Source organism: Photinus pyralis, unplaced genomic scaffold (assembly GCF_008802855.1).
Source record: "Photinus pyralis isolate 1611_PpyrPB1 unplaced genomic scaffold, Ppyr1.3 Ppyr1.4_LG9, whole genome shotgun sequence".
NCBI classification, from domain to species: domain Eukaryota; kingdom Metazoa; phylum Arthropoda; class Insecta; order Coleoptera; family Lampyridae; genus Photinus; species Photinus pyralis.
Genome location: NW_022170878.1, coordinates 4,386,603 through 4,408,567, shown reverse-complemented (window position 1 = coordinate 4,408,567; position 21,965 = coordinate 4,386,603). Strand labels below are relative to the sequence as shown.

Sequence of the window (21,965 nt, the reverse complement as noted above, 5' to 3'; positions counted from 1 at the left end):
CGCTCAAGCAGAACATATTTTAAATAGAGGAAATGTTAATGAGAGAGCCCCTAAATATCTCGCATTGCTAAGATGCTAAGAACTGCAACCAAGGTTGTAGACGGGGAAGCACTATGCTCACTTAGAATGAGTAACCACTTTTATGTCAATAGTCACACATCTACCATATTTTAAGGTTTACATAACAAAATAGGATTAGAAAACGGATGTTATTAAAGCCGCTTTACATTAGGCAATTTTAGTGCAATGCAAGGCTTGCGCTATGCAATCTAAAATTGCCTTGCATTGCTTTTACGGTTTTACATTTATGCAATTGTGTTGCAACTTTTGTGCAAGTTTAGAAAAGTGTTGCAGTACTGACAACATATTTTTCAAAAATTGAAACTTTTCAGTTTGTTTACACAGAAGGTTATTCATGAAACTTAATAAAATTGACCATTATAGGTATGAGCAAACAAAAGGAAATTAAGCTGGCTACAGCTTGTTATGTGGTGGCGCTTGCTATTAAAAAAACACACACAAAATAACACACGCGAAACCAAATAAATTGTGGTATTGACAAAATTACTAGAAAAGTTACTAGAACTTGCGCCAAACTTGCAAGTGAAATAGAACTTTCTCTATTTATTTTTCTTGCACCTGAATTGCGTATGAACATGCGCAGTAACGTATCTCTAACTTGCATTGCTCTTGCATTGCACGAAAATTGCCTAATGTAAAGCGGTTTTTAGTTACATACTTATCTGATTGGGAATACAGGTTAAAATAAAACCCATCGCTCCGCCACTGGAAGTAAGACGCTGTGAACCTGAGCCTTACCTTACCGGTACTTGAGCTACAGCCAGGGGTTTACGTTTTACTGCTTGCAGTTAAAGCTACTAATTGTTTGTTTAATATAAATTATTGATAAACAAAAACATTTCTTGATAACGTTATTGAATGGACGGAAATGATGACATACCACTAATTAAAATCGAACTAAAACAAGAAGAAGAAATCCATTCCGATATTCAAGAAAACAATTTAGTAAGCAACGAAGCATTGGTTACAATAAAGGACGAAGTTACCATTACTGGACAGTGCTTCAAATCGCACGATAATAAAGAAGTACAACAAACTGACTGTGGATGGAGTATTAAGACTGAAATTTCCAACAATTTTGAGAGTAACTTCGGTCAACACACAGGCAATTGTGATTATGGAACAAAGAATACGCAACGGCTTCAACGACGCTTTGTAACACACAAACGTAATGCTCTACAATGTTCTAATTGTGATTACAAGGTAAGTAACAAATACCAGTTTAAACGGCACCTTTTAACACATTCCAATTCTAAAGTTTTTAAATGTACTAATTGTGATTACCAGACAAATCGGAAAAACAGTCTTAAACGACACCGTTTAACACATATTGATTCTAAAGATTTTAAATGTGATCATTGTGATTATGAGACAAATTACAAATACTGCTTTAAACAACACCTTTTAAAACATGCCGATTCTAACGATTTTAAATGTGCTAATTGTGATTTTGAGACAAATCAGAAAAACAGTCTCAGACAACACCTTTTAACTCATACGGATTCGAAAGTTTTAAAATGTGGTAATTGTGATTATGAGACAAATAACAAATACTACTTGAAACGACACGTTTTAATACATACCGATTCCAAAGATTTTAAATGTACTCATTGCGAATACAAAACAAGTAACAAATACCACTTTAAGCGGCACCTTCTAATACATACCGACTCTAACGATTTTAAATGTGGTCATTGTGATTACGAGACAAATGTGCACAATAACTTTAAACAACACCTTTTAAATCATACTGTTTCTAAAGCTTTTAAATGCGCCAATTGTGATTACGAGACAAATAACAAATACTACTTCAAAAGACACTTTTTAACACATACTGATTCAAAAGATTTTAAATGTGATAATTGTGCTTACGAGACTAATCATAAAAACCATTTTAAACGGCACCTTTTAAAACATGTCGATTCTAAAGACTTTAAATGTGCTAATTGTGATTACGAAACGAATAACAAATACTACTTTAAACAACACGTTTTAATGCATACCGATTTTAAAGATTTTAAATGTGCTCATTGTGATTACAAGACAAATAACAAATACTGCTTTAAACGACACCTTTTAACGCATACCGATTCTAAACATTTAAAATGTGCTCATTGTGAGTATGTAACAAATAATAAACGATATCTTAAAGGACACATTTTAACACACAAACTTTCAAGTAATGCAAATGTGCTGAAATGTGCTAATTGTAATTACGAGACAAATATCAAACGCTATTTTAAACGACACATTTTAAAACATAGTTTTTAAAGGAATATGCTCATTGTGATTGTGAGACACGGTTACACAACACCTTTTTAAGGAACCGTTTTTACAAGGAACAAATTTCTTGTGTCGTTTCTCGCTAAGTTAAATTAATCTTAATTCTGCATCCAAATGTTTGTGGATGTGGAAACATTTAAGTATCAATTATCTCGGAGTAAGACATAAAGATACAGATGCGTTGGGGGGCCCGTTCAAAACATGTCAACATATTTTTGTTTATAAATGTTGAAGTCCCACTTCATGAGATCCAATTATCATTATCTGTTTCTCAGAGATTTTTTTAATTTTCTTGTAGCTGTTAGAAAATATTAGAATTAGAAATAGACATTTGCTAAGATTCTGGAAACTTATGTTGATTTAAAGTACCTAATTTTTTAAAGATTAAGAAAGTGAAAGCGCTTTTTATGCCCGCAAACGTACAAAAAAACGCTTGTTGACGTATTGTTAGTTAAGTCCTGTTAAGCCGTAATTGTCGATTTGCATTTTTGAGAAGTATGTTGTTGAGAGTGAAGCAGAAATGAAATGAAGCTGGTATGCCGAATTGTTGTGTAAAAGCGACTTTATTTAAAAAAATATATGAAACAGAATATACTTCCCAGACAGCACAAGATTGTACAGTGGATGCCCAGTGGACGAATGATTTTGAGCCATTAGACGTACACTGAATGTCCACATTTGGTGCTACTTTTGTCCAAATTACAAGTATATATCTTTGTTGTTACCAATTCTATTCATATACCTTCAAAAAATTGACAGATAAATATTTTTGAGGGGAACTTAAAGATGTTACAGAATGGTTCCATAAAAATGCCCGAAAGAGCCAAACGCGTCGAATGGGCTGCATAGATTACAATACAATATGTTGAAAATGAAAGGATACTGTACTGATCTTAACCCACCCCAGGCTCGAAGTGAAGATGACAGATTTCACGGCAAAGTGGCAACGTTGCAATGCCAGTATCAAAACACGGTTCCCGCTCAAATTTCAAACAAAAGAATGGCACGTGATTGGATCGTCTAAGGTAGGGCCCCGCCTTACGTTACACGAAGCTAATACAATGACTCGGGACCCAGTCGGGCAGGAACACTCAAATAAAACGCTGTAATGTCTGCGAGTTTATTTATTATAAACTTATTCTTAAAACCCGGGAATTTGGATGTGGTACATTAAAAGCAAAGCGAGCAAAACCTAAAGGTGCCGCACTCTCGCAAAAGCAGACTACCAAGGAGAAAAAGAGCGCGACTTGAGAAAAAAACCTTGGCCTTGAATAAAACCCAAACTATGCTAATCACAAGCAAATTAAAACACCAACCACCTCAGCAGAACATGTAACACTACCTTAATTAATTAATGAATTCAAGTAACAGGGTACGTTTGAACAATATGCGTAGAGTATTTGAGATACCCCCACCTTAGCAACGTCCTGTGAATATGATTATCGATACGAAGCACCCTATACATCATGTAGGTTACACAAGCTGCCAACAGAAATCTGGTGGGATTACAGAAAAGGGAAAGAGAGCGAAGATGAGACGGATGGAATTTCTTAGAAGACCACATCTGTTTACAATTTCAACAGGCAGTCCACTTTTTTTCTTAGAAATGCGTGAAATGCAGGGAATGGGCGATTTTGGGGTGGTTTAGGGGTATTAGCAGATCAAATTACCGCGTGGCTTGGGTTGGTCAAATAAATAGGATTTAACATGTGTGGTCATGGTCTTTGTCTCGTAACCGGCTGAAGTGTAAAGTACGGCTTGTCTTGAAATATTTTGTGATACCTTAATCATTGCTGTGTGCTTTTGCTTTGTTATATAAGGTGAGGTATTTGCTTTATTCAGTTAATCTATAAATGTGTGTAACTTGAATGCAGATTGTAACCCTTTATTTATGTACTTACTGAATTCAATCACTTGTACCTTTAATGTGTAACCTTTGTTGGTATTGGCAATCATGTTTCATTGTCGGTAGGGCTGTATCTGTGCTTTACATACTTGCATGTGTACATATTTAATTTGTGTATTGTGCTTTTTAGTCACTCTCGATTATTCCATTGCATTTCATTATATTTGCTTATTTGGGACTGTGAGTAATCAAGAGGGAGGTGTGCTAACACTAACATTTTCGCTCGTTCCGAACCCAACAACTTTAGCCCATGACTACAGGGTCTCCACTGGTCTTGGGTACTCCTCCCGCCCGGCGAGGTATATTTGACATCTCTTAGTTTTGTCTGATGTATGTGTTGTAATATCTGGGGAATGGCTCGATCCCATTTTGGTTACTCATAGCGTGTTTGTAGTAGTCACCCCGGTTTCGAGAGGGCTCAAAAGTGCGGTACATTGGATGTTGCTCATTATAGGACTACTCCGAATTAGGTTTTCCTGCAGTTTTCCTAATTCGTAAGGTAAATGCCGGAGTCGTATAGAACCACTTAAGACCCTCTGCAGGGGCACCGTTTTGGTATTAGCTGCAATATAAAAATCAACTATTGCTTTTGGTGTTCCTTACCCATAAAACGCCCTCAGTGCCTGCTGAGAACCCAGTTATTACACAACGTAGATGTCCTACATGATGATCACGATCTTAGTGCACTCGGAGTGGCCCCAGAGTGACAGATTCTCGCGGGAAATGTAAGCGAGAATATTCAAATAGGCAGCCATGTTAGTTTGGCATTCCCGCTACTACCGAATGTGGTCCAATATTCCAGTGTGACTTGAAGTTGGCGTTAGCCACCAAGATAGTAGGAGGCTAAGATCATCACAGTACATAAGAGTAAACTACATAAAATACTTTACCCGACACCAAAGTGGTTGAATCTTACGCACAAACACCAAAAACAAAGCTAAACTCCATGAATACAACTCAAAACACAATAAAGCTACCACCAACAAGTTTTAACAACCGACCAGTGACGCCAAGCACGCCAATCCCAAACATCCTCCGGAAATTACGAAAAAAACAACGACAGGTGGTGATGGCGGTGGCTCAGGTCCCCAGAATCTCCAAATACTAGACCGGTTGCATCCGACGTTGAAATATACAGGGTATTTAAAGGGATATAGACATCTCAATACGCACCTTAATAATAATATCAATGGCATACGCTTAGGGAAAATTATAAGGTTAATTCCTCTTTTCCCAGTTTTCTGGCTTTGATTGTGCGTTGATCTAAATGTCTTTATCATAACCTCACATCGTGGATATTATAAATAAATCGGGTACACACAAAATCTACCATATTTTGAAGTATATGTAGAGTAGAATTAGCAATATTTTATTAGTTGATTCGAATACGCTAAGTATATACGTCGGATAATGGATGTATGTGGATTCGCTTTTACTTACTTAATCTAATAGGGGATAGTTAAAACAAAAACCATTACTCCGCCACTGGAAGTGAGACGCTATCAATCTGAATTTGCCCCGGTACGTGAGCTACGGCCAGAGCTTTCAGAGGTATGAGAGCAATGACGAGAAAATTTGTTTATTATTTTTGTTTAACAAAAACGTAATCCAACACATTTCTTGAGATATGGACGAAAATCCACTAATTAAAATCGAACCAAAACAAGAAGAAGAAATCCACTCCGATCTTCAAGAAAACAATTTAGTAAGCAACGAAGCATTGGTTACAATAAAGGACGAAGTTACCATTACTGGACAGTGCTCCAAATCGCACGATAATAAAGAAGTACAACAACAAACTGACCTTGGATGGAGTATTAAGACTGAAATTTCCAACGATTTTGGGAGTAACTTCGGTCAACACACAGGCAATTGTGATTATGGAACAAAGAATACGCAACAGCGTCAACGACGCAATGTAAAACACAAACGTAATGCTCTACAATGTTCTAATTGTGATTACAAGATAAGTAACAAATACCAGTTTAAACGGCACCTTTTAACACATACCGATTCTAAAATTTTTAAATGTACTAATTGTGATTACCATACAAATTGGAAAAACAGTCTTAAACGACACTGTTTAACACATATTGATTCTAAAGATTTTAAATGTGCTCATTGTGATTATGAGATAAATAACAAATACTGCTTCAAAAGGCACCTTTTAAAACATGCCAATTCTAACGATTTTAAATGTGCTAATTGTGATTACGAGACAAGTCAGAAAAACAGTCTCAGACAACACCTTTTAACTCATACGGATTCGAAAGTTTTAAAATGTGGTGATTGTGATTATGAGACAAATAATAAATACTACTTGAAACGACACCTTTTAAAACATACCGATTCTAAAGATTTTACATGTGCTCATTGTGATTACAAAACAAATAACAAATACCACTTTAAACAACACCTTCTAAGACATTCCACCTCTAAAAATTTTAAATGTGCCAATTGTGATTACGAGACAAATGTGCACTATAACTTTAAACAACACCTTTTAAATCATACTGTTTCTAAAGCTTTTAAATGCGCCAATTGTGTTTACGAGACAAGTAACAAATACTGCTTCAAAACACACCTTTTAACACATACTGATTCAAAAGATTTTAAATGTGCTAATTGTGCTTACGAGACTAATCAAAAAAACTATTTTAAACGGCACCTTTTAAAACATGCCGATTCTAAAGACTTTAAATGTGCTACATGTAATTATGAGACAAGTTATAAATACTACTTTAAACAACACGTTTTAATGCATACCGATTCTTTTAAATGTGCTCATTGTGATTACAAGACAAATAACAAATACTGCTTTAAACGACACCTTTTAACGCATACCAATTCTAAACATTTAAAATGTGCTCATTGTGAGTATGTAACAAATAATAAACGATATCTTAAAGGGCACATTTTAACACACAAACTTTCAAGTAATGCAAATGTGCTGAAATGTGCTAATTGTAATTACGAGACAAATATTAAACGCTATTTTAAACGACACGTTTTAAAACATAGTTTCTAAAGAAATTGTGATTGTGAGACACAGTTAAACAACACCTTTTTAAGGAACCGTTTTTTACAAGGAGCAAATTTCTTGTTTCGTTAAGTTAAATTAATATTAATTCTGCATCTAAATATTTATGGTTGTGGAAACATTTAAGTATCAATTATCTCAGAGTAAGACATAAAGATACAGATGCTTGGGCCTGTTCAAAGCGTGTCAACATATTTTTGTTTATAAATATTGAAGTCCCATTTCTGAGATCCAATTATCTTTATCTCTTTCTCTGGGATTTTTTTAATTTTCTTGTAGCTGTTAGAAAATATTACAATTAGAAATAGACATTTGTTTAGATTCTGAAAACTCATGTTGATTTATACCACTCAAAAATCGGCAACTACATATTTTTGAAGGGTTTAAAGATGTTACAGAATGGTTCATAAAAATGCCCCGGAAGAGCCAATCGCGTCGCGTGGGCTGCAAAGATTACAATCATTGAGGTAGAAAACTAATGGAGGGAATATAATGGTAGAGGGGGTAAGAATTTTTGTAGACGGAAGTTGCCACAGATAGAGGCCACTCGCGTGGATCGGTTCCCGTGAAGGTACATTTTGGCCGACATTATTTGACATATGAAAACGCGGGTCCTGTCACTGTCAGTTTTCCACCAAATTCAAATTTTATTAAATTTGCCATTTTACAGTACCTAATAATTTCGGATCGGTTTGTGCTCTGGTTTATATAAATAACTAACTGCCGCATAGTGTTTTTATCACACGCAATTTTGTGAATTGAGAAAGATTAGCTGCGTATCATGCAAAATTTCTCATAAAGGGAAGAAACAGGGCATTTCCTTTCATCGGTAAGACATGTCATTTATCATGTTGTAGGTACCTAGTTTATGTTTCTTAGTTTTCCAAACGAACCAGTACTTCGAGCAAAATGGATACCTAACATTTGTAAATATATCTCGAGAACTGCTCTCAAAATTTACTTTTGTGCTCACAACGCTTCATTGCTGTGATTTCGACCAAAGGTTGCACCGGAAAATGTTCATCAAGTATCTCGTCAAATATGCAGTAGGTACTATCAAAACTTGTAATGAAGCTGAGACCAACCAGAAATTGTAGCTATTGATCAACAAAATTTAATGGGAGTTGTCAAGTTGTAGTGGCTATAGTATAAAACTGGCCTTAATTATACTACTGGAACACATCGATGTATATTTAGATTTGTAATCAATGATTATATTAAATCTGCATACTTTCCCATCCTTGTCTATTTTGTTTACTTTACCACGAGCATGTATTTTACTCCTTCTATACGTTTTTTTTGTTATTATTCCTATTAGTGGAAAGAAAATTATATCTCTACGCCACTGAAGTGAGACGCTAATGATAACGGAAGTGGTGTGGTACTTTAATCACAGTTAGAGGCCACTTTTGGTTCCCGTGGTCTACGTCTGGCGAAGCATTTGATTCCCTCCATTTGTTTTCTAACTCAATGATTACAATACATTTTGTTGCAAATGAATGAATACACACCTTAATGATAATAATAATAGCAATGGCATACGCTTAGGGAAAATTATAAGGTTAACTCCTCTTTCCCCATTTTTCTGGTTTTGATTGCGCGTTGATCTACATGTTATCATAACCTCACATTGTGGATATTATAAAGAAATCGGAACCACACATATCTTGAAGTATATATAAAAAAGTAGGAAGAGCAAAAGATGTTAGTTGAATTGAATACGCTAAGTATATATGTTGGATAATTGATGCATGTGGATTCGCTTTTACGTACTTAATCTAATAGGGGATACAGTCTAAAACAAAAACCATTACTCCGCCACTGGAAATGAGACGCTATCAATCTGAATTTACCCCGGTACGTGAGCTACGGCCAGAGGTATGAGAGCAATGGCAAGAAATTTGTTTGTTAAAATAGTCAACTTAAATTTTTAACAAAAACGTAATTCAACACATTTCTTGAGATATGGACGGAAAACCACTAATTAAAATTGAACCAAAACAAGAAGAAGAAATCCATTCCGATCTTCAAGATAACGTTTTAGTAAGCAATGAAGCATTGGTTACACTAAAGGAGGAAGTTACCATTACTCCACAGTGCTCCAAATTACTCGATGAAGAAGTACAACAGCAAACTGATTATGGATGGAGTATTAAAACTGAAGCTTCCAACGATTTTGAGAGTAACTTCAGTCAACACGCAACGAATAGTAAGCTGCAACAACTTTTCAAGCAAAATGTTTCAGAAGGCTTTAGCTGCGCTCATTGTAATTATGGAACAAAGAGTAAGCAACTGTTTCAACGACACATTTTAACACACAAACGTAATGCTCTGCAATGTTCTATTTGTGATTACAAGACAAGTAATAAATATCACTTTAAACGACACCTTTTAACACATACCGACTGCAAAGATTTTAAATGTGGCGTTTGTGATTACGAGACGAATGATAAATACTGTTTTAAACGACACCTTTTAAAACATACCGATTCTAAAGATTTTAATTGTGGTATTTGTGATTATGAGACAAATCAGAAGAACAGCCTTAAACGACACCTTTTAACACATACCAATGCTAAAGATTTTAAATGTGCCAATTGTGATTACGGGACAAATAACAAATACTGCTTTAAACAACATCTTTTAAAGCATACCACATCTAAAGATTTGAAATGTAATAATTGTGATTACGAGACAAATAACAAATATTGCTTTAAACAACACCTTCTAAAACACACAGTTTCTAAAGTTTTTAATTGTGCCAATTGTAATTATCAGACAAATCAGAAAAACAACTTTAACAGACACCTTTTAACACATACCACTTCCAAAGTATTTAAATGTGCTAATTGTGATTATGAGACAAATAACAAATATTGCTATAAACAACATCTTTTAAAACATACTGATTCTAAAGATTTTAAATGCGCTAATTGTAATTATGAGACAAAAAACAAATACTACTTTAAACGACATCTTTTAACACATATCGATTTGAAAGATTTTAAATGTGCTCATTGTGATTACAAGACTAATAACAAATACCACTTTAAACGGCACCTTTTAATACATAACGATTCAAAAGATTTCAAATGTGCTCATTGTAATTACAAGACAAATGTGAAAAACAACTTTACACAACACCTTTTAAATCATGCCATTTCTAAAGATATTAAATGTGCTAATTGTGATTACGAAACAAATAACAAATATTATTTTAAACGACACCTTTTAACACATACCATTGCTAAACATTTTAAATGTGCTAATTGTGTTTACGAGACAAACCAGAAAAACAATTTTAAACGACATCTGTTAAAACATACCAATTCTAAAGATTTTAAATGTGCTAATTGTGATTACGAGACAAATAACAAATACTACTTTAAACGACATCTATTAACACATACTGACTCCAAAGATTTTAACTGTGCTCATTGTGATTACAAAACAAATAGCAGATACTGCTTTAAACGACACCTTTTAAATCACACCGGTTTGAAAGAGTTTAAATGTGCTCATTGTGATTATGGAACAAACAATAAACAATATCTTAAAGGACACATTTTAACACACAAACTTTCGGCTAATGTAAATGTGGCAAAATGTGCTAATTGCAATTACGAAACAAGTATCAAACGCTACTTTAAACAACACATTTTAAAACATAAAGTTTCTAAACTTTTTAAATGTGCTCATTGTGATTATGAGACACATAACAAATCCTGTGTTAAACAACACCTTTTAAAGCACAAAAAACAAAGTTAAATATTAATTCTTTAGTGTGTGGCTTCATGATACGTGTCCTAACTTACGTTATGTTGGCGGTCCGTGTGGCGTAGTTCAGTCTGAACTGTGGTTCTAACGGTCCCTGGTTCACATCCGGGTTAGGCGTGAGTATTTGTAAATGTACAGTGGGTTGGGTTGGTAGAGCAACCTTGCCTGAAACATTTAAAATTTTGACTAAATATTTGTAGATGTGGAAAAATCAAATATCTCAGTGCGACATCGTTTTGTTCACGAGATCTCACATAACATACAGTACATAATCTATGTACATTCTCCAACTTTCAGCTGTTCGAAGATATTAGAAATAGGCATTTATTTGCTTAATTTTAGAAACTCATGTCGATTTAATTTAAAGGATATAAGAAATAATAAATTTTTTCATTTACAAATTTTGAATTCAATTGTGTTAAAAAAAGACTACATAGGTATTTTACATCACATCTACAATATACAAAAATGAACAATCCGAGGAAGTAGCCCTTGATATTGAATAATTTAAATTTGACGTTAATTTGATACAAAAATTATGATAAGCTAAAGAATGACCATCCCAAGCAAATTTAAAAGCAACTTCAAACCTTTCCCATTTGTGAAGCGTAAGAGTGTAAGACTCCGAAGTCTCTTATATAAAGTACATGAAATGCATTGTTAATTAGCCGACCCTCCTCCAGTCCGGAAGGTATCTGAAGATTCTGGATAAGGTAACCTTAGACTAAAGTTGTAATTAATGTCGCTAAGCATCTTAATCACTTCGGCATCTACCTCTACACGGACGAAACAGTTAATTACACTCAAAAAAGGCAGATTCGTACACAAAGAATTGAAGTCGCTAATCAATCTAAATGAAAATTAATAACTGGTCAATCTCAAACAAATCAGTAGGGTGCAGTGAAACTTGCTGCTTTGAAACAACCTAAAAAAAAGGCAGACCAAGAATCCGATGCAGACAAACACTGTTAAAACAGGCTTCTACTGCCTTTCCGATAGAATTCAAGGGTGGTGCTTGCAGAATCGCTAAATAATAAAAAAGCGCAGGAAGATCTAGTTTTTCAATATAATTACGAACAAAAAAATTGATTCCCCTTGTGTATGAAGTATGTCGTAGTAAACGTGGCAACGCTGCGCGAACTTTAACCTAAACAAAATTTGTTTGTCATTTTCTTCCTATTTATCCAAAGAATACTATTGTAGTGGTTTTCTGAGGCAGGAGAGTTTGCATAGAGTTAAAGAAAGTACGGGAACTCATTGATAACCATGTCTGCGGATGACTGCACTTCCTTCGTTCCCATTGAACCGAAACAGGAAGAGGAAATCACCGAGTCCATGCAGGAGGACGATTTTATAAGCAATGAAGTTTTGCAAAATATAAAGGAGGAAAGTACGGACAATGGTAACGAGGAGGAGGGCGAACTTTTCTTGAACGGTAAGCAAATCCTGGTGGTATGTGACGAATTAGTCGAAGAGGACGACTCGACGGTGATGTGCCATTGTGGTAATTGCCCGTACTCAACGCCATGCGAGAAAAGCATCAAAGGACATTTTTTAGAGTGCGTTAATTCGAAAGAATCCCCAAGTGGACCATATTATTACACTGCGTTGGTGAAGAATGGACGAAGTACTTCGAAAATGTATCATTGCAGTCTGTGCTCTTATTCAACAAAATTCAAAGCAAATCAGACTAAAAAACATGGTTTGACACACACATCAACAAGAGCCCCGAAATGTGATCATTGCAATTACTCGACGAATAATCGGCACAATTTAAACCAGCACCTTCCGACTCATGGAATTTTTAAAGAATTCATTTGCTCCGTTTGCAATTACAAAGCGAAGAACGCCAAAGATCTAAAACGGCACGTCTCAGACACTAAAGGTGCAAGGGAATTCAAGTGTTTCCATTGCTGCTACGTCACAAAAATTAGGCACCGTCTTGCACGCCATCTTCTGACTCATCGAACAAACCTGACTTTTAAATGTGAACAGTGTAGTTATGCAACAAGTAACAAGGACCAATTCGTGCAGCATGTCGCATCGCACCAAAGCTCCGGAAAGACGAAATGTCCTCACTGCGATTATGTAACCTACAAGCAGCCTCATTTAAAAAGACACCTTTTAAATCACAAAGCGTCTGTGGATTTCAAATGTTCTCAATGTAAGTATACCACAAATATCGAGACCAATTTCAAAACTCACCTTAAAACGCATTCTGCTAAAAACTTGAAATGTGAATTGTGCGATTATGTAACAAACGTTAAAGGGCAGTTGAGACGACACCACAAACAACACCATCAAACTTTCAAGGACTACGAGTGTCCCCATTGTGATTATTCGACAAATCTTAAGCATCATATCACACAGCACGTCAAAATACACACCGTAACTTCGAAAAGTTTAAAATGTGATCAGTGCGATTATGCCACGAATAATAAGGGACATTTAAAGCGACACGGGCTAAGACACTCCAGCTCCAAGGACTTTAAATGCACCCATTGTAATTACGAGACGAATAACAAGGAGTATTTAACTCGTCACTTACGACATCACAAAGCTTCAATCGATTTCAGATGTGCACATTGCGATTATGCCACGAATATTAAACAGTGCTTTAGGCAGCATGTCTCGACGCACAACGTTGCGGAAGATCTATACTGCGACAAGTGCAGTTATAAGACGACGAATTGGAGATACCTAAAGAACCATCTTCGACGTCACACCCGTTCTGACATCTTAAAATGTGCTCGGTGCGATTTCACGACAGTTATCGAAGAGCGTCTGAAACGTCACATCTTAATACACGACACTTCGAAATCGTGGCACTGTGAACTTTGCAGTTATAAAACGAACGTCGAGTCGTACTTTAACAAACATCTGCTAAACCATAAAAGCATATTCAAATGTTCCCATTGCTATTACAGGACCCACTTGGAAAAGTATTTAAAACGGCATCTTCAAAATCACGCCGCGCATTCCAGGAATTTCAGTTGTCTGCATTGCGATTACTCGACGCCAGTGAAACACTCTCTGATAAAACACATCGTCAATCATAGGGGGATGGAAGATGTTAAATGTGACAAGTGTGATTACGTAACGCATAACAAAGGCAGTTTGAAACGCCACATCCTAAAAAATCACACTGATTCAAAGCACTTTCGCTGTTTTCATTGTGATTATATCACGAAGAGTAGATACTATCTCATAAGTCATCTCCCGAGCCACAAGTCCAAAGAATTTAAATGTGAACAGTGCAATTATCAAACGTATAACAAGAGAAATTTGCAGAGTCATGTCTTGAAACACACAAATAAAAATGTGTTTAAATGTGATCATTGTGATTATACTACATCATGGAAGAGGCATTTACCAAGACATCTACTAAAGCACCAGTGAGGGTTTGGAACATGTCTTCCACTGGTTATCCCACACGCAAGTACATAGCTTTATTTTATTTGTGAGTGGACGGGGTTTCAGCCAAGGCTGCTGTACCAACCCAACCCACTATAAGTATGCCAGGACCCGGATTCGAACCAGGGATCCCTAGTACCACAGTCCAGCTTCAACTGAACTGCGCCACACGGGCCGGCCTTCCATATCTATATTTCTTACTTATAAATATAAATAAACATAAATGGCTTCAGTTATGATATACCTACAAGAAATGTCATCTCGATTTAAATTTCTAAAATGTGATATCCAACTCCTTATTTTCTTCAGACAAATTTATATTGAGTATGTGTATTTGTCACTGGAAAAGAATCAAATTGGTAGAAATGGCAAACACTGTATGTAGATTATGACCTAATTAGCATAAATCTAACGTATTCATTATAAGTTTGTAAACATCTATTGTGTTTTCAGAAGAAATTTATTTCATGTATCTTTATTAGTGAACAGACAGAAGGTGTTTTGTATCTGTTCAAATAACATCAGAAAAAAATGAAAGCGAAATCGGCAAATCTTCGGAAGTAATCGGAATTTTCCGGTTTTCTTTAAAGCGTGATAATAACACTAATCGCGCATCGTCGTATCTTCTATAGTTTCGGAGATCCTCACGATAAACATACATCGATTTGTACGGACAATTCGCGGTCGAGTATTAATTACGGTTTTAGTATACCATTTATCTTAGTGTCAGACGTTAGACTTTGCTAACCGCAATATTTTTGTGCAGCGCTATTCACTATCCCTCTTGTTGGTTTGTTGTAATCTGTTACAGATAAGGCAGAAAGCGCACTTCTGAGCTCAAAAGGCTGTTACAACCTCGATATAACGTTTGATTACATACTGGTTTTCCATACAATCGAATTGTAAATACTACAATTGTTTGATAGTCATTTAACAATTACAGCTCCGTTGTTTTCTGGGAAACTGGATATTGCCCCTGACTAACGTGTTGGTCCCTTTTTTTTTGTTGCTAAAAATTGATTTAAATTTAAACATCGGCAATTCAGATCTAGATATTATAGTGTCCTATTGAGATCATTTATTGAATTACCCTCGATTGTAACATCAATTCTTGTTTACGTTCTATTCCTGTCCTTAGAATTTCCTCCCATTTCGTCATATTTCTCAAGAATTTATTCGTCACACAATTTTGTTCTCGAAGCAGCTTTCATTTAAGGATTTCTAAATCTTTCGCCATGATTCCTTAGTAGATTCGTATTTCCTCTAAACCCTTTCTTATTTCCTCAAAATTTCCTCTACATAATAATAATATACAATAATTTTTTTTACCCCTAAGTCATATGACGAACGGTTCTCGAGATATGGCCGAGGAACAGTCTTATTGGGTCACCCGATACATTAATGCATTTACCACCTTACTAATAATTCATATCATTCGCATTAGGGACAATAAAGAAATCATTGTATACCGAACAGAGTGACGTAAAGATTGTAAAGACAAGTCTGATCTATTATTGTTGTGACGTAACAATGTGCAGTTATGGCAATAAATGTGCTCGTGGAGCCCCCAATTAAGCTCAGTTTCCACATAATGACATTTGTATAATAACTGTGTGCCTAGTAACACTCCTCCCCTGACATTGATCACTTGAAGACACGGCACTGAAGACAATTAAGAGATGGGTCGCCGCATATGAATAAGGCGGTCCTCGGTTGCGGATGCTACACCCCTAAAGTAGAAGGTTCGAGGGTCCTCGGATCCTTTTGTACCTTAGCTCTAGAATTCTAGCATCCGAGTTCCCTCTCACGGTAGGAAGATATTAGTTACGTACAGCAAGGCACACACATTCGTGAGTGTTACGAGTCACCCTAACCTAAATACACAAAGCATTATATGCCCTACTTCACGGAAGACAAGGTTCAACATTTATGTGCACCATATAACTCGGATAAACGTGGCATAAAATAAACCTGAGATATCGAAATGCGATATTACCGCTACCAGAAACAAGTGACGCCAAACCAAACATCCAGCGGCAATTACAAAAAATATATCAACGGATGGTGACGGCGGTGGCTCATATCCCCACAATCTACTTAACTGGTCTGGTTCCATCCGATGATGAAGTATACACGGTATTTGGAGGATATTGACATCTCAATGCTTGAAGAATGGCTAAATAATAAACAACGCGCAAGGAAAATTTAAGTTATTCAACATACGAAAAACAATCATCTTGTGTATGACGTACCAAAAGTGGCAACGCTGCGTGAACGTAACCTCAAAAAATTTGTTTTTTTTTCTTCATTTGTGCATTCAGTGGCGTTAGGATTTGCGTAAGACCAAATGTAAGTAGTTAATAAGTTTTTGTACTCATTGTAAATTCTTCGTAGCTGTAACCATGTCTGAGGAAGACTGCTTTGTTTTTCTTGAACCGAAACAAGAAAAAGAAATCAATGAATCCATAGACGAGGATGATTTTGTAACCAATGAGATCTTGGCGAATATAAAAAAGGAATGGACGGAGAATGGTAACAAGCAGGAGGCTGAACTTTACTTGCATTCTGCGCAACCCCTTGCATTTATAGAAGAGAAAATCGGTGACAATGCAACAGTGATGTGCCATTGTGGTAGTTGCCCGTACGTGACTGCATGCAAGAAGAGCATCAAAGGGCATTTTTTACAGTGTGCCAATTCCAAAGAGTCCCCGAGTGGACCATATTATTACACTGCATCGCTGAAGAATCAACAGAACATTTCTAAAGTGCTTCATTGCGGTCTGTGCTCGTATTCAACAAAATACAAAACTAATCAACGAAAGCATGGTTTCACACACAAATCGAGAACACTGAAATGTGATCACTGTAGTTACTCAACGAATAATCAGCAATATTTAAATCAGCACCTTCAGAAACACGGCATATTTAAGGAGTTCATTTGCTCCCTTTGCAATTACAAGGCGAAGAATGCCAAAGACCTAAAACAACACGTCTCATACACTAAAGATCCAAGGGAATTCAGGTGTTTTCATTGCGATTACGTCACTAAAATGAAACACTGCCTGACACGTCATCTCTTAACACATCAGAAAATCAGACAGCTGGATTTCAAATGTGAACAATGCAGCTACGCAACGGATGACAGGACAGTTTTAAAACGACATCGACTAACGCACTCCTCCAAGGACTTTAAATGCACCCACTGCAATTATGAGACGAATATCAAGATTTATTTATCTCGACACCTACTAAATCATAAAACCTCGATCGATTTCAGATGTGCACACTGCGATTATGCCACGAATATTAAACAGTGCCTTAAGCTGCACGTCTTGACACACAAAGTTGCCAAAGATCTATACTGTGACAAGTGCAGTTATAAGACGACGAACAAGATGTACCTAAGAAAACACCTCGTACGTCACACGCTATCCGAAGTCTTCAAATGTGTTCTGTGCGATTTCGCAACGGGTGTTAAACAACGTCTGGAACGTCACCTCTTAATTCACGACACCTCGAAATTGTGGCAATGCGAGATTTGCAATTATAAGACAAACGTTGAGCCGTACTTTAATAAACATCTCTTAATACATAAAAGCATATTCAGATGCTCCCATTGTCATTTTAAAACGCACCTGGAGAAATATCTACGACGACATCTCCTACATGGCGATCACAAGGTGACGAAAGATTTCAAATGTGATGAGTGCGATTATGTGACGCATCACAGGGGTACTTTCAACTATCACCTAAAAATTCACAATAAATCCCAACAATTTAAATGTGAACAGTGCGATTATCAAACACATAACAAGAAAAATCTGAAGAATCATGCCGTCAGACACACAAACTCGAGTGTGTTTAAATGTGACCATTGTGATTTTTCGACGTCTTGGAAGAAGTATTTACCGCAACATCTGCTGAGGCACAAGTGAGGAAGTTGCTTCGTGTCTGACACTACATAGGTCAATGAGTTCTCTTGTTTTGAATTGGACAGAAACCAAGAACTGTAGTAGAGCTGTATCCGTCACGTCTATAATATTTTATTTGTTATTCACTTATAAATAACAGTGAACAAATATTGTGAAAGTAGGACAAAGGATTAAGCTCAAATTTCTGTTTTTACTCATCTATTTGTCACCAGAAATAAGAAAAATCTGCATGTTATGTTCAATTACGTCTACAAAAACCTGCCTCCAATCATGCGCCTCGCGTGACGACTATTGGTACTACGCGACGGACGACCATGCTATACCGGTACTTGAGCTACAGCCAGGGCTATGCGAGATCATGTCATCTACGGTGTGTCCCAGATAAAACGCACTATGGACAAACAGAATTATTGTATTTTTTCGCGAATGATCCGCGAAGCTTTTGATATTGCAGTGTACTTAACCCCCAGGTTCTACGCTAACTTCACACTACAAGAACACGGAAATAAAGTCAACCCGGCAACGCTTAAAAATGGCCACTCGATTGACTATTCCCTCCAAAACTAAACAAGATCACTCTTAAATTTGAAAAGTGGCACGTAATCAAACATCTAAAGCAGGACGTTAGTTGTAGACAACGCTTTGACCTGAAGCACAGTAGGGAAGGAACGTAAAATAAAACCCTCAAATTGTGAAAAGTTTGTGTTTAATAATGATCGCAATTATTAAGATTGTTAACGCTCGGAAATTTTGAGTCGAAATAAATTACATTGCAAAAATAAACTTTTGAAAATGGTAGTTCACAGAATCAAAATAGAAATAGGCTGGGAAAAAAAAGAACTTACCAATAAAAAAACCAGCCGTCAAATTAATATCAAATTGTGTTGTAAAATTAATTGTTTGTAAAGATGTGAATGCGTAACATAAAATTATAACATCACAAAAAGTAGCAGGTAAACTTCAAGAGGTAACATATATAGGTCCAAAACAAGTTTTGGGAATAATGGGTGTGGCTCATCTTTGGTGCAACAAAGTCCTTTTGTTAAAAGCAAGATGGGAAATTACGCGGGCTTGTAGGCAAATTTAACTAAAAACACGATATGTGGAAATTACGAATCGTAACTCATTTATTGCACATAGATTCTAAACTGAAGAGCTTTGATTAGCGTAATCCCGCTCCGGAAAGATAGGTCCCCGCCCCTGGTTTCGAGCCTACAGTTGAATGTCGAAGACAATCACGGAATTAGGTGTCGTAGCTCAATTTTGACTACAGTTCTTACCACCACCGTGACTGCTTCATTCACGGAGAAAATGTTAGTTACAAACAACAAGTCAGTACATACATCAAACAGATCGGTAATGTCTTGTTTGAAATTTTCGAATATCCTGTCCTCAACCGTTAATCCGATAGTTGCCATTGCCAGCTCATTTTTCGACTAGAACTTGTGTGGTTTACACCCAAAAGCCTACCTTAATTGAATTACGTTGGCATTTTTTTACAAGCTCGGAGCAGGAAGCACATAGACGGACGGACATCGAAGGCGAAGCGTAAATACAAAAAAAAACGGATTGAGGAAAGTAAAAACTCAGGAGATAAAATTAATCGTTTTTATCTTTACTTAGCATGGTCGTTCTGACAAATTAACGAAAAAAATTTTAATCAAAATTTTCCTGACGCTCTTCTTTTGTTTACTATAGATGCAAGATTTATTCGCAATTGAGGGGAAAACCAGAGTTAGAGAATGAGGTATAAAATAAAACCCAGCGATACGCCACTGGAATATTATTGAGAACTTGACCTTTATCGGTACCAGAGCCACAGCCGGAGTTTTAGCGACGTCTGTACCCTAGACAAGCTGACACAGGTAACAAATTTTGATAATAAAAAACGATACTGTTATTGATTGTAGATATGGACGGAAATGATGTCGTACCATTCATTAAAATTGAACCAAAACAAGAAGAAATTCATTCCGATATTGAAGGAAACATTTCAGTAAGTAAGGAAGCCTTGGTTACAATAAAGGACGAAATTATAAAGGATGAAATTACCAATACTGCACAATGTTCCAAATCGCTCGATAATGAAGAAGTACAACAAACTGATTGTGGATGGATTACTAAAACTGAAATTTCCAAGGATTTTGAATGTGACTTCGGTCAACACACAACAAATAGTAAGCTGCAAGTTAAACAACAATTTTTAAAGCAAAATGTTTCAGAAGGATTTAACTGTGCCCATTGTGATTATGGAACAAATAATAAATCCTACTTTAAACGACATCTTTTAAAACATACAGATTGCAAAGAATTTAAATGTGCTAATTGCGATTATGAGACAAGCAACAAATACCACTTTAAACAACATCTTTTAATACATACAGATTCTAAAGATTTTAGATGTGCTAATTGCGATTACAAGACAAATAACAAATACTACTTTAAAAAACACCTTTTAAATCACACCGGTTGTAAAGTTTTGAAATGTGTACATTGTGATTATGAGACAAATCACAACAGCAACTTTAAACAACACCTTTTAAATCATACCGATTTTAGAGAATATAAATGTGCTAATTGTGATTACCAGACAAATAACAAATTCCACTTAAAACAACACTGTTTAAATCACACAGATTCTAAAGATTTGAAATGTGCCAAATGTGATTATGAAACAAATAACAAAAGCAACTTTAAACAACACCTTTTAAATCATACTGATTCTAAAGAATTTAAATGTGCTAATTGCGATTACATGACGAGTAACAAATACTACTTTAAACAACATCTTTTAAAACATAATGATTCTAAAAATTTGAAATGTGTTAATTGTAATTACGAGACAAATAACAAAAGCAGCTTTAAACAACACCTTTTAAATCATATCGATTCTAAAGAATTTAGATGTGCTAATTGTTATTACCAGACAAATAACAAATACCACTTTAAACAACACGTTTTAAATCATACCGATTCTAAAGACTTTAAGTGTGCTAATTGTGGATATGAGACCAATAACAAATACTACTTTAAACGACATCTTTCAAATCACACCGATTCCAAAGATTTGAAATGTGCTCATTGTGATTACGAGACAAATAAGAAAAACAACTATGAACGACATCTTTTAACACATATCGATTCTAAAGATTTTAAATGTACCAATTGTGAGTACCAGACAAATAACAAATACCACTTTAAACAACACCTTTTAAATCATACCGATTCTAAAGATTTTAAATGCGCTAATTGTGATTACAAGACGAGTAACAAATTCTACCTCAAACAACATCTCATAAATCACACTGATTCCAAAGATTTTAAATGTGCCAGTTGTGATTACAAGACAAATAATAAACGCTACTTTAATCGACATATTAAAAAACATAAAGTTTCTAAAGATTTTAAATGTACCCACTGCGACTATGAGACACATAACAAATTCTGTTTGAAACAACACCTTGTAAGGCACAATTAATTTATTAATATTTATTCTGTAGCATATGGTCTACATGTCCTAACTTATTTTAAT

The 21,965-nt window shown here is 35.7% G+C and overlaps 2 protein-coding genes and 1 long non-coding RNA gene across 4 annotated transcripts; all 3 read left to right on the top strand.

Annotated features, from left to right (window-relative positions):
• The first annotated feature begins 12,229 nt into the window (after positions 1-12,229).
• On the top strand, positions 12,230-14,733 carry LOC116181138 (zinc finger protein 808-like). The gene is made up of 2 exons (XM_031501415.1): positions 12,230-12,591; positions 12,646-14,733. Exons 1-2 carry the CDS (start codon positions 12,354-12,356, stop codon positions 14,484-14,486), a joined length of 2,079 nt encoding a protein of 692 aa, XP_031357275.1. The 5' UTR covers positions 12,230-12,353; the 3' UTR covers positions 14,487-14,733.
• Positions 14,734-16,149: 1,416 nt separating this feature from the next.
• LOC116181394 (zinc finger autosomal protein-like) lies at positions 16,150-18,614 on the top strand. 2 transcript variants are annotated; one of them, XM_031501752.1, is made up of 2 exons: positions 16,150-16,838; positions 16,896-18,614. In XM_031501752.1, exon 2 carries the CDS (start codon positions 16,904-16,906, stop codon positions 18,434-18,436), a length of 1,533 nt encoding a protein of 510 aa, XP_031357612.1. In that variant the 5' UTR covers positions 16,150-16,838; positions 16,896-16,903; the 3' UTR covers positions 18,437-18,614. The 2 variants fall into 2 exon arrangements, with proteins under 2 accessions (XP_031357612.1, XP_031357613.1); XM_031501753.1 differs by having other exon boundaries at positions 16,821-16,850.
• Positions 18,615-19,814: 1,200 nt separating this feature from the next.
• On the top strand, positions 19,815-20,715 carry LOC116181281. Its single transcript, XR_004147228.1, has 3 exons — positions 19,815-20,298; positions 20,344-20,610; positions 20,656-20,715. It is a non-coding gene; the product is annotated as an uncharacterized LOC116181281 (long non-coding RNA).
• Positions 20,716-21,965: the final 1,250 nt, after the last annotated feature.